General features: G+C 36.5%; 1 protein-coding gene across 1 annotated transcript in view; it reads left to right on the forward strand.

The window, feature by feature from the left end:
* The first annotated feature begins 2,471 nt into the window (after positions 1-2,471).
* LOC104842621 (putative ATP-dependent RNA helicase TDRD12) overlaps positions 2,472-27,116 on the forward strand; it is a 37,821-nt gene continuing 13,176 nt past the window's right edge. The window contains exons 1-18 of the mRNA XM_010585109.1: positions 2,472-2,492; positions 3,664-3,825; positions 4,129-4,265; positions 5,726-5,845; positions 7,213-7,268; positions 9,370-9,455; positions 10,512-10,710; positions 11,340-11,416; positions 14,994-15,098; positions 15,498-15,683; positions 16,373-16,526; positions 18,635-18,762; positions 20,633-20,824; positions 22,468-22,596; positions 24,387-24,504; positions 25,365-25,498; positions 25,593-25,816; positions 26,544-26,643. Coding sequence (XP_010583411.1) covers positions 2,472-2,492; positions 3,664-3,825; positions 4,129-4,265; positions 5,726-5,845; positions 7,213-7,268; positions 9,370-9,455; positions 10,512-10,710; positions 11,340-11,416; positions 14,994-15,098; positions 15,498-15,683; positions 16,373-16,526; positions 18,635-18,762; positions 20,633-20,824; positions 22,468-22,596; positions 24,387-24,504; positions 25,365-25,498; positions 25,593-25,816; positions 26,544-26,643 — 2,328 coding nt within the window. The remainder of the gene's footprint in view (positions 2,493-3,663; positions 3,826-4,128; positions 4,266-5,725; positions 5,846-7,212; positions 7,269-9,369; positions 9,456-10,511; positions 10,711-11,339; positions 11,417-14,993; positions 15,099-15,497; positions 15,684-16,372; positions 16,527-18,634; positions 18,763-20,632; positions 20,825-22,467; positions 22,597-24,386; positions 24,505-25,364; positions 25,499-25,592; positions 25,817-26,543; positions 26,644-27,116) is intronic.

Below are 27,116 nucleotides of genomic sequence, written 5' to 3' on the forward strand. Positions count from 1 at the left end.
CACTCTTAAGTTTGGGCTTCTGCTCAAAGAGGTGGGCTTTATTCCCTGCTGCATGTTTCATCCCCTTCTCTTGGGCTGCCACCTTGTCTATGCAGCCTTGTGCAAAACTAAACCAGGCCTGAAATACTTTTTTTTTTTAAAGCCTGAATGGAAATGGTACTATGCAACAGAGTGAATTAAAAAAAAGAAAAAAAAAAGTAGCTGCTTTATCACAGAGCTTGAGATGCTAGAGCAAAGTAACATTTTCTTTAAGGCCTAAATGCTATGGGACACTTACAACAGCTGTTTTCTGTTGCGCTTATGTATATACTTAAGTAGCATAGCTGAACACCAATAGGGAAGTGCCAGGTCCTTTCTCCCCACCTGCCTAATTTTACAAACCTTTCAAGAATACGCTCTACTTCAGCTTTGGCCGCTACCGCCTCACAGTGCGGGATGCAACCCTGCCTGGGGAAGACACCACCGCTGACAGGAACAACTCCAGCCCACTGCCTTCCAGCTGCTCCACCGCGCTCTTGGCCGGCCCCCTCCCTCCTCAGCCTGAGGCACCACCAGTGCTGCACGGCGAGTCTTGCCCCCCCCGAGGCGGAGCAGGCACAGCAGAAAGACAAGACTCTCACTTAAGGCTCCTTTCCCACAACAATACACTTAAAGAGTCGAGAACGCGCCATTACAGGCCTTTCAAGGCACTCCGAGAACACACTTCCTCGCCGCCGCCAACCACCCAGCATCACCTCAGCACCATAGGGCGCCTGCGCAGCAAACGCAAGGCAGTACCCTGAGGGCGCGCACCGCCTAATTGTAGTCTGCGGCCTGCGTACGCATGCGCACGGGGTGTGATTTTGGAGGCGGGAGGGCCGGCTGCCTCTGGAAGCTTCTAAAGAGAGCAGTGGGGAGCGTGTGTAGGTCTGTGTGTGGGCGCCTGTGGGCGTTGTGGTGTTGGTGACTAAGGTTAGCGGGTTTGTTTTTACGCGGGACAGAGTGAAACTAAGGTAGAACGGGGGGGGGGGGGGGTGAAAAAAAAAAAAAAAGGGTTTGGTAATAGTCCTTACTTTTTTTTATTGTAGTCTTCTTTCCTTGTACTGTGCCTATTAAACATGGGGGTTTTAGTAGGATTAAGACTGACTAGAGGGAGAGAGCCTCGGATAGCGAGTTGGTTGTTTTTTCTGGGAGTGTTTGTGTCAGACTTGTGTTGTTGGAGAGGTGTTTAGTGATCTTTTGCATCTTTACAAATTAAGTATCCTTAGTGTTGGGTATGGGATTTGAGCAAGCACTTGTGTTCTCATTTAGTTCTCAATGACAAAGTGGGTATGGTGTTATTGGGAATATATTGGGGATCTAGCCTTTTATGTGGGTGTGCCTTATCCTTGTTGCTTTGTTAAGTAATTTATTAGTTTTGTATGACTTAAACTGAGAGATTAGGAGAGGTTATTTATGCCTCTCACATGTTATTCCTGAAACCAAAGTGTGTATTTTTTAAGTGTCTAAGGCAGCACTATGTATCTTGTGTTATAGTATATTGTAGTGCAGTGGTAAGAGACTTCTGTGTAACTTGGATGGTATGCTTATATCATGATATTAAGTAAAGCTTCTAAAATAACTTCAGCTGCTTAATTGTAATGTCAAACTGGGAATCATTAGTACCTTCTCTTAGCAAAGCATGTTGCTAGTTATGACCACAGTGTAGCTGTATTGTTTCTTATTTTGTGCTGACTTGTTCAACATTACCTTTGGAAGTGGAAGGCCAATGTCTTGACTTTCCTTTCCCAAAACATTTTATTAGGCACCCGTTTCCACTGTGAACTCTCTTAAGTGGTAAGCTAGATGCTGCAGTGATGATATTGTGATGTGCTGGTTTGTGCCAAAATGAAATGCAAATTACTTCAGTCCATATTATTCCGTTGTAATGCTTAGGTATGATATGTACCATTGCAGATGAATATAACATGAAATACTAGTAAAAATCCCTGTCATGCTAAAATTGTTTGCTAAGGTTGGGACTCTTCTTTTGTGTTAGGTTTGGGGTTTTTTTAATGATGTAAACACTTGCCTCTGTTGTTTCTGTTGGTTTAGTCTTGCAGATAGACTGTAGCAGCCCTTTTCTTCAATCAGCCTATTTTTGTTGGTCTTTGAATGTAAGATAAGCAGCTATATACTGTAAGTAGGTTGAGGATAACAGATATGTTCTGGGGTACTAAAAATTGATGTGGTTGTGTGTAAGTAAGTGTGGATGGCAAATGTGAATTAGACTTTAATATAGTGCCTCATTAGGAAGGCTGGCTTGAACCCTTTGATAAGTGTAAATCAGTTGCCTAGACTAATACTCCTGAGACAAGTAGTAAAAAAATCTATAGGCTTGCATTAGGTGTACACTCTTTAGATATGCTTCAGATAAATGACACCTCTGAAAACGGTTAATCAAATGTTTGCTGTTCTTTTACAGTAGTGTTGAGAGACTTAAGCTGAGAAGAATGGAAGTCTTGCTATTGGAGGTATGCTGGTGTTTTTTAAAGTTTAAAGGATTGCTATTTATTTCAATGCTACTCTCTGAAAGTCAGATTTACAAATAAGATGATGACTCTATTTCCATTCAGAAGCAATTTTTTACATGTGTAGGTTCATATATGGATTATATATGTTTTGTCATTTCTTTTAGGCGTTTGTGTTGGTTTTGTTTCAAAAGAGGTTAGTAGGGATGCAGTTAAAATAAAAAATGGAAGATGTGCAACATAAATAGAGTGTAGCATAGTACTAAATTCTACTGAATTCCACAAGAGATCATGGAAAAATTGTCTTCCCAGAATATGGCCAGGACAGCTGACCCCAGCTGACCAAAGGGATTTTCCATACCATATGACGTCATGCTCGGCAATAAAAGCTGCAGGGAAGGAGGAGGAAAAGGGAACGTCTGCGTTTATTGAATTTGTCTTCCCGAGTCAGCATTATGCATGGTGAAGACCTGTTTTCGTGGAGATGGCTGAACATCTGCCTGCCAATGGGAAACAATGAATGCATTCCTTATTTTGCTTGCATGTGCAGCTTTTGCTTTACCTATTCAGCTGTTTTTATGTCAACACATGAGTTTTCTCACTTGTACCCTTCCAATTCTCTCAGTCGTCCCTCTGCAGGGGAGTGAGGAAGCAGCGGTGTGGTGTTTAGCTGCCTACTGGGATTAACCCACAACAACTGGGGACCCAGATGAGCTGAAAGACTGGGATATAAAGGTTTACAAAGGCTGAGCAGAAAGATAGAACCCTGTTTTAAAGAAACTGACTTACAGACTCTCCAAGCATGAAGAAAAACCCATTGGTGGGGTTTGTTGTGCATTTGGGTTTTTTTATATATACTTCTTGAAGATAATATGGAAATAAATAAAGCTTTATGCCTTTGCACTTTACCCACTGTTTGGTTTAACCAACTTTTTAGTGCTAAAGAAACTTACAAGCTGAGAAGTCATTTAATGAACTAATGGTCTGAAGTCGAATGATGTTTTTGCTTGTTAACATTCTGTATGCTAAGTATGAGTCACCATAATTTTTAAGGTGCCTCGCTAAAGATTTTAAGTTTTATTGTTATATCTGCTGCTCAGATGTTTTTAAAAACATCCTAACATTTTATCAGGAGCTAATAGTATTCATTACTGTTATCTACCCCTTGCCTCAGATTGAAGATCCAGATTGCTTTTGGGTTACTATGAAAGGATGTGGGCCTTGCATAGTCGATGAAATAGAATATAAAAACCTGAATGCTGAAATGAATCAATTCTATGACAAATCTTATAAAGATGTGGATGAAGTAAAACCACTAACAGTAGAAGAAGGCCAGGTAAAATCATTGCTATATTGTATAGATAGAAATAATCTGTTATTTGCATTTGTTTGGGGGTGAAGTACCCAAGATATGCGTTAATCTTTTTTTTTTTTTAATATTGCTATGTATAAAAGTAGATAATGGCATCTATATGGGTTATATCTTACCTGTAAACTTAATAACTACATAAGCTGCAATCCTTGCATTTTAAAAAGAAAATTGAGGGCTGTATAATAAATACTATATTCTTGCCTCTAAAAAAACTTTGACTGTAATTTGCTCCATTTACAAGAACTTGCCGTCTTCTTTCTTTTTCAGATTTGTGTGGTATTCAGTGAGGAACTCAAATGTTGGTGTAGAGCGGTTATAAAGTCAATCATGTACTGTACAGATCATTATCAAACAGAATGTTTTCTTGTGGATTATGCCAAATACATTTTTGTTAAATCAAAGGAGTAAGTGTTTGGGGGCTTTGACACTGTCACTGAAATGTATTTGTTAGTTAATGCATACAAATACTATTAATATTTATTTAGATTGATAGTGGCAAGGCTATGTTTTAATTGACCTGTGGATTGGGTCCACAAGAAACTGCTAGCCATATGATAGGCCCTTGCTAGTGTGCAAGCAAACCAGTCTTTGTTTTGTGAATTTTTAAAGATGCTTTCTATTGTAGGTTTTGGCTTTTTAGAGGTTTAAAATTGAAATAATGGCAGTTTGTTATGACTGAAATGTTTGATTGCCAGTTAACGTTATTTATATATACTTTCCTCCCTTATTAAGTCATTATATACTAAAAAATTAAAAATTATAACCAGTGAAGATCATTCACAAAGCGTACATGGAAGCAGGGTTTCACTTGCTGAACTACCTTTTGACATCTAGACACAAATATGTGGGGTTTTTCCCACTGCAGTTTACTAGCTTGTTTACTTTACTAAGAGCTGACAGTCTGTCTTGGCATGATGCAATAAAGGTGAGTTTTCACAGGTTCCCAATTTTTAATAAAACCATTAGGAAACTTACTGTTTCTAAAATCTTGAAAAATGTGTTTTAAAATACAACTGTTCTAGTTCTTAGCTAGATTTAAAGTTAATTTCTTCTATAAAATATACAACTTTGAGTAAAAGAAGCTTTAACAAATGTTTTATTTGTAGTATTCCACAAAACTAAGAAAGCTTATTTAAAATATTTTAAAATGTATCTTAAGTTAAATAATGTTTTTAAATTGAATGTTGCTGTATTGGAAAACAACTTGACAATGCCCCAAGTTTAAAATAAGTTCAACTAGAAGTAAATGTGTGATTTACTGTGTTATCACTGTAAAATAAAAATTTGAACAAAAGTGATACGTATATGGATCTTAAAAGCTTGCTATATATGGTGTCTTGCTGGTTATTAGAAGTCTCCAACCAAACCAAGCGTAAAGGATGAGATTAACACTCTAGTGATAGCTTTATAAAGAATAAATTCTTTTTAGGGAAATGAGTACAAATGCAAATTAGTGTATTTGTTAGATTTCCTTCTTGCTGATGTTAATCATACCTGGTTTCTCACACAGAAGTAATAATTGCAACATGAATATGCAGTACTGGGTAGTGTATGTGGTAGTATGAGGGCTAAATATCATGAAAAGACTTCAGACTGTAGTGGTGGAGGATCAGAAAGATTTTGAGTAAATAAGAAGTGTATTCATATCTGGAGTGAAACTGTTCACTAATTGCTCCTGGTGGCAAACTCGCTGGGAGAGAAGAATAAAACAATGGTTTCAGGGTGTTCCACAGTGGGAGCCAAACCTTTGGAAGAACTGTGTTGTCAGGTATAGGGTAATGGAAGGATGTTTATGAGATCAATGACTTCTGGAGAAAAAAAAATCTGCTCTGTAAAATGAGATTATTTCTGCTTTGTTTTTAAGCATTCGAGTTGCACTGGAAGCATTTATGCGGATCCCATATAGAGCAAAAAAGTGTAGACTGTTTCGCACAAAGCCGGTGACGTTGCGTATCGACTTTTGTGAAGATACGGCAAAAATAGTGTAAGTTGAGTTTAATAAATATATTCTATTTGTAAATTTCTTAAGTGTGAAGTTCATTGCAGAAATTTTTTTTAGAAGAGGTTATGTTTCAAGAAGAACATAGGAAATGAGATTTGGAAAACTGTTTCTATTTCAGAGGAGCAGTTCTTAAATGAAACTGATTCCTTAATGATTTGGGGTTTATTATTCACCTGTTTGAATCTTTTGGTATTTATTTAAAAACCTTCAGAAGTTTAGACAAGTTTCTGGCAGTTCTTGCCCTTAGTCTATCATCCCAGAGCTGTATCACTTGATTCCTAGCACATGAACTTCTTTACTAATCTGTCCTTATGTGCTGTTTCTTACAGGTGCTTCTCTTACTCCTGATACTTCTTTGTTGTTTTTTTTTTTAGCTGAACTGAAGTTCTATAGCTGTTTATAGGTAGCTTTGTTTTTCCCCATTCTGTCTCTTTTTCTTTGTATATTTTGGATTCCTTTGTGCTTTCCTTATATTCATATCAGATTTTTCTCACTGCAGTTTTGAAAGACTTGAATAAGGTTTTCGTTGGGGTCTGGTAGTAAATAAAGAAAAATACTTTTCTATCCTTGAGTTCCAGGATGCTACTGTCAGAGATCCTGCCAGCTTGAGAGACATGATTAGATCACTGGGGAATATGGCTCCACAGAAAGAAAGCTGCTTTAGTTTGTGTTATTAAAGAATATTCAAAGCTACAAGTGATCAATCAATTTATTTTTTTATACTCTTGTTTGGAAGAAGAAATTGGTATTTGACTTCCAATATTCTGACAGAACAAATATTAGTATAGTTTGGATAGGAATAGCATACATCTTGAGTAGGCCGTCGTTGTGAATTATCAAAAAAGTATTAGATTATAATAGTTTTGTTTATGGTGCTCTTCATTTGATTCTTTTTTTCATTTTCTACTTAAAGTTGCAGAAGATGGTAAAGAGTTAACGTGATTTTCTGCTGCAGACCTTTCAGTCTTCAGCACTCCAGTGTTTAAGTGCTTGTTCAAAATTGCTCAATACCTATTAATATATTCTGCAAGTAGATTCCTGTTTTATTTTTGGTTATTCCATTTCATTTCTAACCATCATATTTTATGTCAGATGTAAGCCACCATACCTTGACAAAGCAATATCCAGTAATTTTTGATCAGTTTTATTTTACTGATGAGCTGAAACAGTATTATGAAGACTGAAGTTCCATTCTAAGTAGTAAGATTCTGCTAATGTGTCTAGTTGGTGCACTTCTTAAGACTAGGCATGGCTTGAAATAACTTCTTTACATGCATCTGAAGTGTTTTCCCAAATTGCCATTATAATTTTTGATAATGTGGGATAACTGGTTGTGTTTATTTTCCTAGACCAGCCAGAAGATGGGATAGTGCTGCTACTCGGTATTTTCAAAACCTTCTCAAAGGTAAATAAAATATCCTGCAAAAAATTATAATTGGCACTTCTATTTGGGGGAAAAATTAAACTGTTAGAGAAATGTAGTGCTTGTGTTTCTATATTTGATTATATTTAAGAATGTCATATATTAAAGAGAAAGGAGCTACATAAGGTTCTCTGTATGGACTGACAAAGGCAAAAAATATTTGTGGAGTTGGATCTTCAGTACTGTGGGCTTCCATGCTGCGTAAATTTTGATAGTTTACTAGGTGGTATCTGGTTCTTGGACAGGCTAAATAAGGTAGCACTCAGGTAACATTTGTTCTGAACAGTACAGCCTTTCTGTGTATTTAGATTAAATCTTTGAGTCACCATCACAGCTGTAGTTTTGTACAGAGATGGCAAGAGCTGGCTTAGGAGTTTACCCTTTCAGTTGTTTTTTGACAAGAATGTAAGCACCAGCTCAGAAGTGGAATATTTTTATTATAGTTGTTAACAAATAGATTGAGCTCCAAGCAGTTATTTAGTAAGTTAGAACTGCTTTTTCTCCACTCTGGTCTTGTCCTTTTCCATGTTTGGTGTTTCAGTAGGTCATCTGGTCTTTTTCATATCAAGCCGCCTATTTTGATATGAGACAGCTTTTGGTCTTACTAGAAAAGCAGCTCTTCACTGAGATTTTCTAATCTTGCTTACATGCTTCTACCTGAAAAAACTACCTACCTGCTTGCTTACAAGTGTAACAAACTCAACATAAAAGTTCTCTGGGGAGGAGAGGATGAGTTTAGGAAGGCGATAAAGGGTCTTTAGGCTGATAATTTCACAAACTAACTGGGACAGCACTTCTCACCATTTACCTTTTATTTTTTTACGCACACACACATCTGAGTGTCACTGTGCAAAGTGAAGGTTAGTAGGGAGCAATAATAACATTGAATTTAATTTCAAAGAAACTCCCAGACTGTACCATAAGTAGTAATACTTACTTTTTTTAATTGCTAGCACATAATTAGTGTATGCAGAAGTGCTTCAGAATTTTCTAACAGGCTTTTATCAGCTATGTTTGCTTGAATTAAGAGCCTAACCAAGCTGCACAAATGTGCAAATGTGACTTCTTTCAAGAGAAGTAAATGTCAAGTTTGGGAAGCATACATTTGTACTACAGATTATCAGAGGCTAAAAGATAAACTAAGGCTTTTAGCTTAGAACTAAGACTAGTTTGTGTGGATGTTACCGAAATCCTGAATAAAACTCCTTAACACCAATGTGAAGTTAAGAAGCAGACAGTTCGTTTACTGCAGCGCTGGGGACATGGGGGATCGCTCGCTCCTCCAAAGGCGTGTCCAAGTTAGTATCAAAATCTATCAGTTTTTATAGACTTTTTCTGTCAGGTCTTTGTTACATAAGCTCTTTACATAAAAATGCATACTCTGCTCGTTCTTAAATTTAACCTTTATAATGATTGGTCCTTTGATTATATAACCTTATCAATATTCTTATTTAAAAACAATCATTGGTCAGTTACACTTAGCTCTACTGATTGGAATCTTCGATACTCAAATCAAGATGGGAAGGTTAAGGGGGTTTCCAAGCAGCAAACTGGTGTCCATGACAGTTTCCTTAGTTTCTTGAAACAAAACATAGAAAAACCAGTAACTTCCTGGTGATGTTTCTATGGTTAGCTATTTCAAACTTTAACAATATTAAGGTTCCTATAGTCACACATAACACAGTTCCTAAAGTTTCTATGGCTACATTTCAAACTTAACAATCCTATACATTATGCTTCACAATTTTACTTCTTAATCAAACCTAACTCTTCTATGTGATTAAATTCTGATTTCTCTACGAGAATATTTGCAACATGGAGAGGTCATTAATCTGTTTTGGCTCTCAATCTTCCTTCAACAACTAAGGACAACTTCATTTTTGTAACTTTAAGTTTGTATTGCCTTGTTACTTTCTTGTTTCATTTAAAAGTTATTATATTTGTAGTAGCTTCTCTAAAGAAATAGGTTACACATCTAACAGTGATTTCTATTTTTGCTTATCTTGGAAAGTACAAGTGAAAAATATTGATAATTTGATAAAGGTTTAATATTTTTACTTATTATGTTTATTACTATATTTAGCAACTACCCAAATGAAAGCCAAGTTATGTGCTGTAGAAGGTAACACATTTGATGTTTTTCTTTATGTGACAATAAAAGATGAAAAGGTAAGATACTTTTATATCTACAAACCTGTTCATGCACTTTGCTATGTAAGTGATAACTGAGATTAGCTTAAGACTGGAAGGTATTTCTTGCAAGTGAGTTTTGTAATTTCTGTCAGATACAGTAGAAGCTAAATCATTAACTTATTAGAGGTTTTGTTTTATATTTCTGTTGCTTGTAAATTTCTGGAGGCATTCCAAGAGGCAGAAATCCCTTTTTTCTTTGTGAACCTCTTTTTGGAAGGTATTGACAAGCAAATGAAGTCCAGCAAGTGCTTCAGATGGACAACTGTGAATTATTTAGTGCACTTGTGCACTTTCTGTGGTATCATACTTAAAGATGTTTCAGTAAGGCAGTTGCATAGTATTATAAAAATAAATAGAAGTTCACACTTGCTTTTTGCATAAGACTGAGTCCTCAAACCTTTGGGGGGAAAAAAGCCCAAACTAGTTCCACTTGCCAAAATGTGTACCTTGAGCTAAATCTCTGCTGTAGCTACTTAAGCAGCTGTATGGTAGATACAAATGAATTTATTTGAATACTGCTTCTACTTGGACTGTTTTACCAAGGCTTTTAACACTGGAGCTGTGGTCTTTGCTGGAGACAATAACTTTGAAGGTACATACTAATTTGAATATCTTCTCTCAGTTCAGAATCCCAATTGGCAATAGCGTCACTGATCTTTGAGCCAATGGAGTTTAAGAAATTTTAGGTTTAGCATTATTTTTTTCTGTCAGCTTTTGATGCATGCTAAATGAGAAAGAAATAAACTAGTTTGGCTTACTAACAGTTTTTTTACAATTTTTAGGGCTCATAAAAAAGCTAATTGAGTACAGAATTTTAGGCAGAAGCATGAAACTGATGACTGATTAACATTTGTTTAGCGAACATACAGGAAACTATGACTGAATTTCCTATTCTGGAGATGATAATCTTCAGAATGTATTTGCTGATATTGTGTATGTCTTACTGCTGTTTAAAGCTTCAAATAAATTCTAAACAAGTGTGTGGTGGTGATTACTTGTTGATACTGGTCAATAAAGATCTTGGTTTTCTAGGTATGCGTTAATGATGATCTTGTCTCAAAGAACTTTGCTCGTTTTGAGGAAGCTAAAGAGAATACAGGGAGTTGTGCAGATTATCAGGAGAACCAAATATCATTAAGCGCTGAGTCTCTTCCAATGAAAATTGTTAATCCTGCGCATGCTTTCAGGCCAGTGCTGTTTCAGGAGAAGATACCAACAAATGTTGAAACAGGTGGGAACCATGTGTATCAGAAACAATCATACATACAGTGCATCATGTGTCTTTAACTGGGTATATTAAATGTGAACCTACTGTCTCAGTTTGAATCTGATGATTGGGTCAAATGGTATCCTTCTAACAAACGATGCTTATGTATCAGACTTTACAAAGACCAATGAAATCATCAGATGCAGGAATTCTGTAAAGATTTTTGTACTATATAAGACGAAGGCTGAGGGTGAGTTACGCGGGCATTTGTTGATATGTTTAATAGCATTAGATATTGAAATTACTTGTGGCATTGATCAATGATGCATTACCAGTTTTTTGAGTTTGGAGGGATTTATTTGAACAGAGGTAACTTCATAACTAGTGTTTACTATGAGTGGTCTCATTTATAGTGATTGAAGTCTCTTGCTTTTAAAAAGTATGCAACCTTCCATCTTCCATCCTTGTTCACTCAGTTCATCTGCACAGTTACCTTTACTTAAAGGTAACTTTTTTTGGTGGTTGTTTTTGCCATTAGGAAATGATGCGAGCAACTAAAGTCAGTTGCAACCCAGTGTAAATAAAAGTACTGGATTTTTATGTGTTCAGATAATCAGAAATGTGTTTTCTGTATTTTTTACTTACCTTTCTAGGTCTTGCAGTTTCCAGTTCCTTTCTTGAAGAGACATACAAAAGATCAAGCACAGATCTAAATGAAAGTACTGCATCTGTAAGTATTATATTTCGTATTACCTTGTCAAAGATGAACTAAATTAAACATACATAGGGCAGATTAGGAATACTGTAGTCATCTAGCTGCTTCTTCCATGTAACATAGATCTGGGGGACTGCACTAATTCTTGATATAGTTTAAAAAAACAAAAAATTGTACTTTAGTTTCTTTTTTTAAATTAAAGAAAATTTAAAAAAAGTACTACAGTCATTGAAAAAGTTGTGCCTCCTTTTGCACTCCTTTGCTATAGTTTAATGAAGATGATAGCTGTCTACACGACCCATTTTTTTGAATATATGAAAATGTAAGTTTTAATGTTTCCTTGAAAACAAAATAGTTCTCATGCTGTACCATGCTAAACATTCATTGGAGTATCTTCTTATTTGTCGAGTTGTCTAATACTTCAAATGTCTGTTACGGTTTCTTGCTGTTTTCTCCTTTTTTGCTTGCTGTTCTTTTCTGGAACATTCTCAAAAGGTCAGTGCTCATTCTTGAGTGTTAAGTTGTGTACTAAATTGCACAGTTGGAGCTATTAGAGTGTCCATGGGAGGAAAGGAAAATGAACTGATAGATTATAGGCGAATAATCACTGCTGAGCATGTCCAATATCAGCTCTTCTAAAGAGCCCATATACTGTTCCATGTCCTCTTCTGCTAGATGCTTTAAAGGAGAAATTTGCTTCTATGATAGCAATGGAACTATTTCTTCTGTCAGGTCAGAGGAAAAAAGGAGGTTTTAGCTCTGCTGAGAATTGAAGCATGGCAAGCACTTCTGAACTTCAGCTGTAATACCTTATTAAAATATTTTGGAAAGAATGATCATCAAAGTAGCAGTGTGGATTGTTACTGGAGCAGAGCAGGATTACATTTATACTCCTGTGCAGTCAACTGAATTACATTTACTAGCCACTTGAGTGATGCAAGTCTTTGCCCAGTCATGCCTGCTGATTGCTGGTGACTAATGATGAATGCTAGAAAATCCCCTGTTCAGAACCAGACATCTTTGGGGTAACTCTGGATCCAGTATCTGCTCCTAGTTACTCCCTTGAGGATTTTGCAGTGTTGTTCAATTTAAGTTTGTGTGTGTTGTCTTTGTAAGTGTGCGGCTGGGTAACCTGTGTTTGGTTTTCCTCCTGTCTGTGGTGTGCAAGTTTTCCATGATTTTTCTTAATTTTGTTTCAAAAAATGAAAAAGTTTAAAAAATAATCAGCATGTGTTCATATTGGCTCAGGTCCGCAATTATGACTGTAGCTTAAGATGTGACCATGAACTAATTTTTCTTGTGTGGCTGATGTTCCTTGTTGCATGCTTGATTCTTGTTACAGAATGGCGTTTTCTTTGTTAAGTTAGACAGTTTTTCTGAAGTTTGTTTCATCAAAGTTGTTGCCTTATTCAGACAAACTTGTTTACACAAAAATTCTCCAAAATATTTGGAGAATCCTAGAGTTAGGTAAGAAAACCAGCTTCAACTGAATACACTAAAGAAATAATTTTTCTAAAATGTTGCTCTTGAACAGTACTTTTGTGCTAAAAATGTGTTCATCTTTTCTTGATAGATTGTCAAAGCAATTCCAGTTTTACCTTTCAAGGAAAATAGAGCAGTTTGCCCAGACAGGTATGGTGCAGTGTGTTAAGTGGTTATGTAATGAGATAATTAGGAGCTATAGTATGTTTCCAGTTACTATTCTTGGGCAGTAAGAAGGGCCAAGGGTAAGAGAAGATGCATACACATGCTTTTGGAGAAAAAGGGAATTTGAAGCTGCTGATATTTACCCAGACTACAATAAAAACAGCAGTTCTTTCTAAACAATAGCTTGACAGCAGTGATGTAATGGGGAAGCATTTTTTTCTGCACACTAAACATGTTAAGTTGCTTTATTTTATTCTTAGTGTGATTTATAAAGTTTTCAAACTTCATGAAATACGGCTATAAATTGATTTGTGCAATGCTTTTACTATGCTGCTTGTCAGTTGATGCATATGTAATAAACCCAAGGAGTGTTTCTTTTATTCAGTTTTTGATGCAAAGATACATTGTTTCATTTTTTGAAACTTTAAGGAACCTTTTTCCTCCAGTCCAGTCTGATTTTCTTCTAAAGTTGAGGAACCTACCAATTATCTTTCTTAAAAAATTTTCCTTGGGATTATTTTAAGATACTTAAAAGCTAAGAGTAGATTTTATTTTCAAAATAAAATTTTTATTTTTTCTTTCATGGCCAAGGATTTTCCTCCTTGGCATAGGTAATACGTCAGAAATATTTTGTGAGTGAATTGATTCATGACACTTTAGAAATATTGGTGGTATTTATAAATTACGTTTTACTTTTGCATTTATGTTGGATGTAATATTTGTTTCTCAGGCTTCAGCAGTTCTTAAATTGTGATCCTCTGAAGACACACATAATTGAAGATGACCAACAGGTATTTCAAGCATTAACTTTCATTTAACTTCTCTTGTGCGAATGTATCGTGTGTATGTGGAAGGTTCTGGTAGTGTTGGGGCTGCAGGAGTTGTCTTTGTGGAAGGAGGTCGGGCTGATTCCAGCTGCATCAGCAACAAGACCCACTGCACGCCAAAGCTGAACCAACCAAGTTGGTGGTATCTCTGTGAAAATATATTTAAGAAAGGGCTAAAAATGCAGGGGAGGGAACAAAACCAAAAAAAAAAAAAAAAAAGAGAAACAGAGGCAGTGCCAAGGTCAGAGGAGCAGGAGGTGCTCCATGCCACAGCAGGTGTACCTGAAGGGACTGCAATCTGGAGGATGCACACTGGAGTAGAGGAAAGAAGTAAGAGGGAAGGAGCAACAGAGAAACTGCTGTGTTCTGACTGCAATCCCTGCCTTGTGCTGCTCGTTGCCTTAGTGGTGGGACCAAGTGTAGCCTGCATTGATTATAAGGGGAGAGGAGAGGAGCTTGGAGTGAAGTTGAGCCTGGGAATGGGGGAGGAAAGGTGTTTTTCTGAAGCATGTAAATGTTTGTTTCTTTGTTTTTGTTTCCCAGTAACCAAATCAGTACTCATACATATTATTTGGCAACAAATTAAGTTAACCTAAAGTTGAGTCTGATTTGCCTGCATCAGTAATTGTTGAGTAACCACCCTGTCTCTATCTTGACCCATGAATCTTCTTGCTCACTCTCCTTGTTATTCTCCCCCATCCCTCTGGAGGGGGAGGGGGAGTGAGCAAGTGGCTGTATGGGTGCTTGGCTGTGAGCCAAGGCCAACCACCATGGCAAATTTTGCTAGTCATATTTTTTAATTGTATTTTGATTTTGTTATAGCTGAGTGCTAGCTGTATGCAGAACATGTAGTGCATTCTCTTTGAGTGGTTTAAGACAGTTGTGTTAAGACAATCTTGATAAATCTTTCTTTAAGAAATACTGAGTATTTGTCTCACCACTGGTTTGTGTAACTTATCAGTATGTATGAGTCACATTTAAAATGTATTTACAATTTCTTTGGCTATTTTTCATCAAAATACTATTTTTTAAGTACAATAAGTGCTTTTGAGTCGTATGTAAGCTAAACCCCTTTTATTAAGCATTAGCTTTGTCATCTATTTGTCATGTGGTTTCAGAGTTTTCAAAATCTTAGTGAAGAAAGAAACTTTGTCTGTCTTAGCAACAAAATTGAGCCATCCTCAATTCTGGAAACAGCACCACTTTTTGATGGTCTGAAAAAGGTAATGCTTATGTAATATATTACACTAAATATCTTTTTAAGGCTAGTATCATACCCCAACTTTAGATACTAAACATTATAGTAATACCTGATTTTGATTGGGGAATGTCTAGGAGGTTGTTCCTGTGGCTGAACAAATGAATCTTCAGAGAGCTGCTGTAAGAATTGTACATGTTTCTTCTGGTATGTCAACCACTGGCCCAAGTCATGGGATTTGAATTTTAATATAATAATTTTAACTCCTCAGCACAGAAGAACTTTTTTCATATTGCATGTTAAGGACATTTATTTTGTAGTACATCAAAAGCTTTTAAAATTACTCAGTATTATGTTTTGTCGTGTTTTGTTACTGCTCAACTACACTGTTTTCATGTGGAACTCTTAATTTCTCTTTCTCTAGGAACTTACTCGGAAAAAATTTTTAGGCCCTAACTTCACAGAATCTTACTGTTGGCCTCCAGTAGCTCGAGGATGTGATGTAGTTGCCATATCGTATCAGGGAAATGATCCTTTCTTATATATTCCACCAGTCCTTACATTTTTGCAGTCAGGAAGTTGCTACAAATCCTTGCCAAACAGGAATGGAGTATGTATATATTAGAGTAGTAGCACCTTTTCTGTTCTGAAGTGCAGATGTAGAATAATGATCCAAAAGGTAGTGGGTGTTTAGAATGTATATGTTTAAAGTGATCTTAGTGTATCATCATGATGCTTGCCAGTTTATATAAGCCCTCTGCTTAGAGGCTTACAGAGATGGACTGCATGAATGTGGGAGTCTAAAACTTATTTATCAAGTAATATCTAACAAGTGGTTAATGTCGTATCACTATGATAATGAAGCTTTGTTTTTAAGGGGATAGTATGTAGTCATTAAATTAAAATTTGTATTAGCTGTTTTAAATATCGTAATTAATTTTCTAACTTGTATTAGATCACAGAAACATAGAATTATTGAGGTTGTAAGGGGCCTCTGGAAATTGCCTAGTACAACCCCAAGTAAGACAAGGTGCTCCTGCTTCTGTTAAATTTTTGGACATTTTACTGTATGTTGCTGCATGCATCCTTTTTGTCTCCAGTTAACCTGGTGTGTGGTTCCTTGGGTCTTTAACATCTGCATTTAGGAGGTGATATAGTATTAAAAGCTTCAGTTTTGAAGTACTTAAAGGCTTGTGTTGCAGATTTTGTTTTTGCCCTAAATGCTGCAGTAGTACAATTCTTAAGATTCTGAATTCTTGTCTAATACTGTGGTGTAAAATTTTGTACATATGTATGTAGCCGCTAGCACTTATTTTATGTCCTGGGTGGAAGAAGGCACATCTTGTTTTTGACCTACTGAAAACATACGAGAGATGTTCCAGACAGCTTCATCCAATGCTGATAATACTGGGGCAGAACAAAGAAGAAGCTAGAAGTGTGAAAATACGAGGATGTAAGAACACTTTCTGTCTTTTTAGTTGCTTGAAAACTGTGGGCTGCCTTAATTGCAGGAAATCACGAAAGCAATTTATACCTATGTTTTTTGTTCTATAAAGTGATAATTATATTTCTTTAATGCTATAACTCTGTAGTAACACATGAAGCTTCAGCAGTGCTATTTAACGGTAAATGGTATTAAAGCTGTTTGAATATGTATATGTTCAGCATCTTTTTTGTAAGCTTCATAACAATTATTTTTGAGCCAAATTAGTAGAGGGATTTGCTGAACATTGGGCTGAATTAGAATTAATGGTGGACTTCCTTGATTTAAAACCAGATTTTATGATAGCCTTTTTTGATATATGAGCATCCATTGCTGGACAGAGGTACTGAGTCTGTCAGGGATGGAGTTAATTCTCTTCCTAGTCTGTATGGTGGTGTGTTTTGGATTTGTAACTGGAACAGTGTGGATAACACACCAGTATTTTGGCTCTTGCTGAGCAATGCTTGCACAGCATCAAGAATTCTGTTCTTCCCGGTCTGCCACCCAGTGAGTAAGCCAGGGTTGGGCAAGAAGCTGGGAGGGGATGCAGCCTGCACAGCTAACCCAAACTGACCAAAGTGATATGCGATACTGTATAATGTCATGCTCAGCAATAAAAGCTTGAGGGGTGGGAGTGATCTAATGAGTGGCTGGGCATCTGTCTGCTTCTGGGATGTTGTCAGTGGTTGCCTTTGCACGCTTCCCCCCAACTCCCTCCTTCGCTTATTCTGCTGTCTTTATCTCGACCCATGAGTTTTCTCACTTTGGCAGTTCTGTTCTCTCCTCTGTCCCACTGGGGTTGGGGGCAGTGAGTAAGCATCTGTGCCTTTAGTTGCTGGCCATGGTCAGCCCACCACAGTAAGGCATATGTGTATGTTCTTAAAAAATGTTTTTAACAAATACACAAGTATTTCAAGTACATGGATTTTATTTTTTTAAATTGACAAATATTTGGGCGACTGTCTGATGCTGCTTTATTGTTTATATACACATAACATGATTCTTCTCTACTCTTAATTTAAAAAGAATATTGGAGAAGTGAAGGATTAAAAAGGAGGTAATAGTTCTCTGCAGACAAAGTTGCATAAATGTCCACCTTAAATATAAGTTTGAAGTTTGTTTGTTTTTTTTTTAAATGGTAGTATCCAACTTGCTTATTGCAATAAATAGTAATTTGTGCATATAACTTCAGTAGTACACAGAGGATACTCTGTAGAGAGGAGGAAGCATAGAAGTAGTAACAGAGCTGCTGGGAGACTTGCCCTGCTTAAGTGTATTTACTTAAAGCACTTAGTTTTACGGGTGTTGTTTGGTCTTTTTGTTAAGCCTTGATTCATAACTGCATTTTTAAAGTGGCTCTTTTTGCCAGGGAAACAAGAAATATAGATAAAACTATGAAGGATTGTGTAAAACTTTCAGTTTCAGCAGTTTGCATTCTTAAATCCATCATTCAAATTTAAGAGCCTGGTGGATGAATTCAGATCTTTTATGAGTAGAGCTGTTGGTAAATTTGCACAGATTAAGATTGTTGTGTTTTTGCTTTTATATATATATATATGCGCATATATGTGTGTGTGTATATATATATGTGCAGATATCTAAGCCACGATATGTGCTTTATTCCATTTTTAAAACTGAGCTTTGCTAAAGGCTGCTCTTGCATGTATTTAAATATTTACTGTGTGTCTGTCTGGTTCTGAAGTTCTTATCTCTACTTCCATTCCTTTATTGGAAAATGAAATGGTATCCTGCTTTGTGGACTTGCTAACGTTCAGATCTTTCACTTCTTCAAAAACTGAGTTTTACCCACTCAAGTCTTGAAGACATGCAGGGGTAGAAAAATGTAAGCAAACTAAAAATGACTGTTGACCAGAAGTCAGAAAAGAGTTCAGAGCTCTCTATTAAAAAAAAAAAAAAAAAAAAAAACCCAAAACCAACAAGCCCCCCCCAAACTTCAAGATGATGTATCTGAAATGCATATGTGGCCTTTTTAATAAAGCTACCATGTCCTATGGTGTCTTACTAATATTCTTTTAAGTTGTAAGCTAATGTTAACAGTCTTTTCTTCCTACTTGTAGGCGAAGTCATCGTGACTACACCGTATAGTCTCCTGAGACTGTTTGAACATCACAGTTTATTATTTTGTAGACTTTGCCATCTTGTTCTTGATGAGATTGAGGTACTGTTCTCTGATGCTATTGAACAGGTAAATGGCTTATACATTCAGCTGGTAAAGTGCTTTCCAGTTGTGCACGTGTCTTAAACAGTGGGGCACATAATGGAAAAAAACCAACCTTCTTGAATCCCTGTGGTAGAGTTCAGGAGAAAATGGGATTAAAAAAATCTCATCTGTATACTTCCGGCAGAATGAAACACTGGAAAAGTGGGGAGAGCTGTGTCTTGTCCTGTTCTATGCTACTGCTCCATTATGCTGTCTTCCTTTGCTGTGGAAGGATTCCCAAGGACTTTTGGTTTTGGTTTTTTTTTTAACTTGGTAGCAGTAGTTTCAGTGTAGGGATCTTTAATCTACTTTTAAGATTTGCATCACCTGACTGTAAGGAACTTCCTTTTCCCTTCTACCAGTGCTGTTTGAACAACTTCAGTTCAAGAGCTATCTTTATTGGTAGGTTCCTCGGTCTCTGTAGAATGAAAGGCAGAAGTGAATGATCAAATAGTCTTGGAAGCAATCATAAAAACTTTCCTTGGGCCTTAATGACAGTACAGGCAAAAGGAGAAGCTGATTCCAACTCAGAATCTTGGAAGAGGAACAGCATTAAGTTTCATGTTGACAAGGATTTTATCAGTTTTAAAATGATGACTTAAGTTTGAGAAAATTCCTTATGTTTTTTTGCTGCTGCTTTGATGCTTCATAGGACATGCTTTCTTATATTGTAGCATATTATGTTGTCAATATGCAAAAAACAGCTTACCTTTTTCACGGTCATAGATTTTTTTAAAATCATTAACTTATTACCTGTTTAAAAGTTGGTGATAAGACTAAAGGGCTGTGTTTCTTACTGAAAAGCTACAGAAACATCTTAATGGAGATAGATTACCAATTTTGCTCTATGTGAAGCTGTTAAATGTGTCTTTGTAGCAGCAAATCTCAAGTATAAAATTAGATGAAATGTCATCCAGTGGGGCATTTTTTCTTTCTGTTTAGGCTGTTCTTTCTGTTGTGTTCCTGTACTACTTGAGCTGGAGTGCAGGTATACTATATGAAGATTGTGGGAAAGGTAGTTTGTGCATGTATCTGCTGTTTTTGTAGGGTCTTCTCAGCTTCTCAGAAATGTCAGTCTTGAACAGAAAGGAGAAGAGAGGCTCTTTCAGATTGGAGTGATCATTTGGTAATGTTTGGATTGTCGCAGCTCTTCTAAAGCATTGTGTTACAGAAATGTTATATTCCTAAAAACATTGCTGTTGTGGGTAAGTTTAGTGCCAGGTTGAGAGATCTTTCAGAATTGTGCCAGAACCCTGGAATACTTATTAGTATGGTAGTGCTTTGCCAGAAATCCCGATGTTCCACAGCTGGACTGCTTGTAACTTAGGTAAGGTGATGTCATCAGGAATATATTTATTTTTAGTAATTTTTAATTTTTTAATAAATGATGTCATGGTGCGCACACACACCCTTGGTTTTTGTTTTTTGGGGTTTTTTTGGCAAATTATTGTATTGGCAGGTTGAGCTTATCTTCAGCTTACCTCCTAGTTTTTGCTGACTGCCTCTGACCTCTTGGATCTACTTTTGCCTAGGCTCAGTATTTTTCAGATTTGAACAGATCCTTTTCCTGAGATTTCCATCTTCTCTGGGCAGAATCCTGTGTTAATGATCCTGTGTGCCTGCACGTGCCATTCCTTCATGCTGTCCTGTCTCTTTCTTCTTGCTTCAGAAGTCATTCAGATAATAGGATAAAAGTGCAAGAACCAAACACTTCATGTGGGGATTTGAAATTTGTGTTTTGCTGTGGTGGTGGTTTTGCCACTGGAAAAAAGTGTGCTGAAACAGTGTACTTTTCACTGCTGTACATACTTGCTGGAATAGGATAAGAGGATAGAAACATTTTTTTTCTCTATAGGTTTTTACTATATTAGATTGTTACAAGAAAGCCATTATTACTGAAGAGTGGGAGTATTCACCACATCAGATTATTGCTGTTGGAACTCGTTGGAATAAGCATATACCACGCCTGATAAAGGAGTTCATGAATGATCCTTACATTGTGATAACAGCTATGGAAGAAGCTTCCATCTATGGAAATGTGCAACAGGTAACAATTTGGGTATGATGTCACTCTTTATTTACTAAGGTATTTTGCTGTTTGTACTGATCAAGGTCAGTGTAAGCTTATTGGTTTTTTTTAAGTGGGCAACTCAGACTGTCCAGGTGTACCTCCCATGTATGAACTGAGGTGACTCATAGAAGACCTGTACAAGTTAATCACTGAACAAGCTGAAGGTCTTTTACCTTGCTTTGTAGGACTGAGGTGAAGACATTCCCTCAAGTATTTCATTGTTAGTACAAATTAATCTGAATTATATGAAGTATTTGCAAATGGTACAGTTTGTGACCAGAATTTTATCAGAATATTTTTGCAACTGTTAATTGTGAATGGCAGAACTACAAGGTAAGTTGTCCCAAGGTAGAGCTAGTAAAATACTTGTTTTACTGCTGTGTACCACACAATGCAGAACTTAATTTGGCCTAAAATTTCCAGAAAGTTACTGTGTGTTCTTAGGTGTCTTCTCATTTAATTTCCAGTCAATGTAGTATAGCCCTTAAGAACAATACAAAATGTTGTACATATGAATTAATTCTTCTGTGTCTCAAACTGTAACAACTTGGGGATTGAGAATGTTGGGAAGTCTCTAATACCGGACATTCTGAGCATGGCATGAAACTGAAAAAACACCACTTTCTGTAAGAAGTCTAATTAATAGTTTGACAGGACTGAACATGTCAGTGTTTTGATGGCTTTAGTTATTCAGGGTATTTCAGGTGGTGCAGTATGCTTTTGGAGTGCAAAGCTTTTTTAGAGGTACTTGAAAATGCCAAGCTTAAAGATTGATAAATCACCTAAAGTTAAATGAATGAAAAATCTCAATGTGGGATTTTCATTGTGATGGATTTTTAATTATGCTTCTGGGAGCTGTCCTAAATGCATACCTTTTGTGCGAGTTGTATCTTTTGTAAGTTTAACAGAAGACCTACCACTTACTCGAGCCACCATTTACTGAATTCTCTTTGGTATTATATAGCAATGCTTAGTGCTTACTAAAAGAAGAATTTTATAGTTGTCCTGGTTTCAGCTGGAACAAAGTTAATTTTCTTCTTAGCAGCTGGTATAGTGCTGTGTTTTGGATTTTGGATGAGAAAAATTTTGGTAACACGCTGATGTTTTAGTTGTTGCTAAGCAGTGTTTATATTAAGTCAAGGACTTTTCAGCTTTTCATCCTGTCCTGCCAGTGGAGGCTGGGAGTGCACAAGAAGCTGGGAGGGGACACAGCCAGGACAGCTGACCCGAATGAGCCAAAGGGGTATTCCATATCATGTTATGTCATGCCCTGCCCAGTATATAAACTGGGGGGAGTTGGGGGGGGAGGGGGTACCATGGCTGGGGGATTGGCTAGGCATCAGTCAGTGGGTGGTGAACAGTTGTATTGTGCATCACTTGTTTTATATATTCTATTATTATTTTATTTTCCCTTCCTTTTTTGTCCTATTAAATTGTTTTTATCTCAACCCATGAGTTTTACTTTTTTTTCCTGATTCTCTCCCTCATCCCATGGCGGGGTGGGGGCAGGGCATGAGCAGCTGCGTGGGGCTTAGTTGCTGGCTGGGGTTAAAACATGACAATAGTGAAATGTGTATAGATTATGTGAATTATCAGCCCTCTTTTGTATCTGCTTCTAGGTCGTGCAGCCTTGCATGAACAGTGAGAGAACTGCTGTGTTACTTAAAATACTGGATTTTACCCACAATAATCTTCAGAAGGTGCTGGTATTCACTAATTCAGTAAATGAAGTAGAAATGATTCATAAGGTAAGAAAGTATTTAAATTTACATAGATAAGTGCTTTTTTAATCATTAAAGTATAACAAACTGAAATATCTTGGCTTCTGAGAGTAAAGGAGAAGCATGAATTTGGAAGTTAATTATTTCTGCTAAAAGTAGCCCTAATCCTGCCCTTCTGCCAACTAGAAGATAAGCCTAAGTGACAGGAATGTCTGGCATAGAATGCATTCATTACTAAATTCTTAAGTATGTTCTGTGTGTCAGATTGGAACTTTAAGTTGAATCAAACTCGGTTTTTTTATATTATTTTTTACAATTTCCAGGAGTGGTATGGGGGGAGAAAACTTAAGCCACTGGGTTAAGAAGTTCTATTCTGTTGCTTTGTAGTCTGGACTAGTTGAAATTGTAAAAGGTCATTTCTCTGATGTGAAAGAAACATTTTCTGTCATCCTGTGAAAGTCTGTTAGAATTTAGTTAGGCTTCAAGTCGTAAGACATGGAGGGATGATAGCATGCTTAATATGTATTTTCTTAAAAACTGGCATAAAGCTGCTTCAAAGTTACCTGCAATAGAATGTGCTCCTCCCACATTTTTTGTGGAATTGTATACTCAGCATTTCAGAGGTAGAGACTAAGGAGGAGTTTTCCTGCAGTAGTTCTTTCTTCAGATATTATAGCAATGAATATATGTAACAACACAGCAATAGAGAAATCTCAACTGTATTTTCATTGTCTCTTTGCTGGTCCTCCAACAGTGTGAAGTAAGAGGAGTGCAATCTGATTTGACTGGGAAGCAGTTCTGTTAACCTTGGATAGGGTGATGGGGATGATGCTGCTAAAGGAGGCAAGCTATGAGGATATTAGAATTAAAACCTTCAGCAATAGCTTCAAGGATGGGATAGCAAGAGGATATGTGGCTGGATTGTTCAGATGTCATAGGAAGAGATATGTCAGTCCTGAAACGTAGGAATGTATTCCCTTCCAGAAGCTGGAATAGATCCTGTGATGTTTAAAGTATTCTTCTTATGTAAATGTTAGTGTGTCTGGAATGTTTAATCTTTGATGATTGTTAATGGAAGCAAATCCGGTTTTGTCTCGTGACTTTCTAACATGTTTTCCTTTAATATTTGAGGGTTAATTTCTTCAAGCATATCACAACCAACCCCACCACCAGTTAAAGAGTATTGATGCTAAAGAAGTATTGAGGGTGTTTATAGTAATCCTTGTGTACACCAACTTCAAATATCTTAAATGGTCTACAAAAATATTTTTAAGTGTTAACTTATTTCATTAGATGTGCCAGTTTACCAAATAACCAAGGGTTTTGTAGTGATTAATCTGTGAACATTGAATTTGGCAAATACATAAAGCCTTTTGAGAATACTACATTCGTGCAAGTTAAGTATGGGTAGATCAGTGAGGGGGTTTTAGTGCTTTTTCTGAGAGACTGAAATGTGAGCCTGCATGTTGTTAGATGATAGAATCTGCTTGAAATAGAGGGGACACCTTAATCATGGGGGAAAGCTTCAAGTGGAATGTGTACTTTCTTAAACATTGGTTTAATGTATTAATTCACAGGAGCCTGAGCTTTATTAGCTTTCTTTTTATATGGGAAATTAATAAGCTTAATCTCCATAGTCTCTATCTTTTCTTTTTTTTTTAATATATATATGTAAGCAACCTAAATTTCATTAACTCCTTCCCTTGGCTCCTTTGACAGTAGCTAAGATATGGTGATACTAATAAACTCTACTAAATAGTATATCTTATTAGAGCAGTTGTTGCTGTATTGGAAGAACATATAACTTTGTCATGCAGGTACTGAAGAGCAATTCAATATTTTCCTTGAAAATACATGAAAAGAGTGAGTGTAGTCTCAAGTATATCATAGAGCAATGGACAAAAAAGTATAGTTCTGGCACTCATGTTGTCTTAGGTGAGTATTTTCTCTTTGTCTGCTTGTGATTATGTCTTCTTGGTGACTCATGTTCTACGCTAAATACTTACACTAGGTTATGTTGTCACTTCCACAGGGTCAGTTCTTTATGAATTCTTTCTGGTTATCCCTTTACTTAGTGCTACAGCTAGTCTTTTGTTGTTGTTGTTCATGGGTCCCAGGGTTAACTGCTGCGAGGAAAAACCTTACTTATTAGAGGGAACATAAAGGAGGTTTGGCATTTTTTTGATGCATTAGTTAAAAGAACTACTAGTACTTTCAGAGAATTTCTGTAATTTCACAATTCTCTCCTACTACAGAAGATATTTTCAGTTTGAAATAATTTAGAAACTCCAAAGACTTATTGTAATCATTTCCCTTACATTCTGGTAGAATTTTTATTTTTCGAGTTATTTGCAGTAGCAAAGAGTCTTACCCATTTTCAAACTTAATTTTTTCCATTTTCTATGTCAAAAGCAAGAAGATTGACTAAAGTACTTCTGCTTTGTAGGTTAATACAAAGGTGTTAGCATTCCTGCATTACTTGAAGTGGTTTCTGTCTTACTGTTGTGAAGCTCTTGGCTGTGGGCAATTCTTTTTATTCCATGATGCTGATATGAGATATAGAATTATGCTAGACAATTAGAGACTAACATGAAATGCTGTTTCTACCATACACTTATGAAGCATATTGACTGAAGAAATACAATGTCTTATGTAAGTGTACTGGGAAAAGACCTTTTTCTTCATTCTTAAGTTAATGGATGGGGAGAAGGAAACAGCCATTGCTAATGTGATGTAATACTTCACGTGCTTGAAGTATTACAGTTATCTTACGTGTGTATAAAACATGTGCTTAGTTTTAACAGATGACTGCATGCAGTCTTTGAGAATTACAGATGCAACTTGCGTGATACACTTCAGTTTTCCTTCTCCAAGAATCTTTGGTCAACGTCTACACAGCATGTCTGACAACTTCTGTAATGTGATAAAGGTTTGAGTAAATCTTTAACAGGTTAATACTACATTTGGTTATTAAGTGGTGGATACATAAAAGCTTTTAAAAAAAAATATTTTTTTTTCTTTAGGATTCTTCTGTAGATCAGCAATATACAAAGGCAAGGTCAGTCATTCTCCTAACAGAAAACAACAATACATGTCATGCACTTGGGATCCTGCACTATTTGCAGCATGCAGAAGCTGAAATTCCACCAGAACTGCATGATTTTATGGCCAAGATGCTAGAAGCTGAGGAAGATAAGAAATTTTCAAGGCCACTGTGTGCCTATCTTAAAACGTTTGGGACTTGCAAGTAAGGAAATACCAAGTTTTCTTGACACCTGTACTAACACAGGAAGGCATTATATGCCCTGAATGACTGCTTCTACCCTTAATGAATTTTCCTGTTGGATACTTTTATTCAAACCAGGTTTTGATCATGGTTTTTTGGTTTTGGTTTTTTTTGCTCAATGTTGCATCTGTTTCACTATTCTTAGGTACTTTCATGAAAACACAATCTGACATAGTAGCATAATTCTTTATTAACTCCTACACAGATGTACTTGAGGGAACTTTAAGCCATTGTTTTGATTAGCATTCTAACTATAATTGCACAAGGCTTGTGCTTTACTCTCTCCCCTGTCGTCTCCTTTCCTCCAGAGTGGGTAGGTAGATGATGACTTCTCTGAGCTCTGTGTAACTGGATTGTAAGTAGTGCTTGAAGGAGAAAGCTAAAGTATTCTCAGGTATGACTTCTAGAGTAGATAACTTGTTGCAAGTAACAAAAAATTCAATGTTAGTGTTTGTTTTACTCTGAAACAAGTTTTCTGGTGTGTTTTGTTTTGTTGTACAAACTTTTCCACCAGGAGCTTTTTGGCCATTTCTGTCTAACCCCCAGAGTCATTGGTGCTATTTGAGACAGAGATTGAATATTGATGGCTGATGAAATTTTAGTGCTTAAAGCTGTTTTAAGTCGCATCTAAATAGTTTACAACTGAAAACAAAGAGCTGTCTTCTAAAACTGTTTTCTTGATGTGTAGGAGTAGAACAGTGTGTCCAGATCGTCATCAAATTAATCTACAAATAGATGTGTGCCAGAATATACCAGATAAAATTATACAAACGCCTGGATGTGTGACAGTAAGTTGTTATTATTTACCTTGGTTTTGGGTAACAATAAGACGGGTCTTAAATAGCTACTTAGCATATTACTTATTTTTTGTGTTACATAAATATTACTGTAGTATGCATACTATATCTCTTGGATATTTGTTAGTTTTTAGCTTTTTTCCTCTCTCCCTTGCATAAATAAGTGTGCCAGATTTTTCCCTTAATCCTTAGCTTGAACTGAAATTGTTTTGCAGGTGATTCTGAGTTTGCCTGAGATTGTCTTCTGCACTGAAGATTCCTGTTCCATGGGAAGAGGGCTTAGGTTCTGTTTATTCCTTCCCTCTATAAATTGAGACCATATACCAAAATTAACAAAGGTTAAAGTTCCTGTAAACTTTAATTATATTTATTGTAGAGGAAACATAAATTAATCTTTTGGAGTGAAGAGAAGTTGAAGCGGAAGATGACGCATGTTTTGTTGGAAGTGAGGATTTTTTCTTAGC

This window comes from Haliaeetus leucocephalus, unplaced genomic scaffold (genome assembly GCF_000737465.1).
Source record: "Haliaeetus leucocephalus isolate CR32 unplaced genomic scaffold, Haliaeetus_leucocephalus-4.0 Scaffold92, whole genome shotgun sequence".
NCBI classification, from domain to species: Eukaryota; Metazoa; Chordata; class Aves; order Accipitriformes; family Accipitridae; genus Haliaeetus; species Haliaeetus leucocephalus.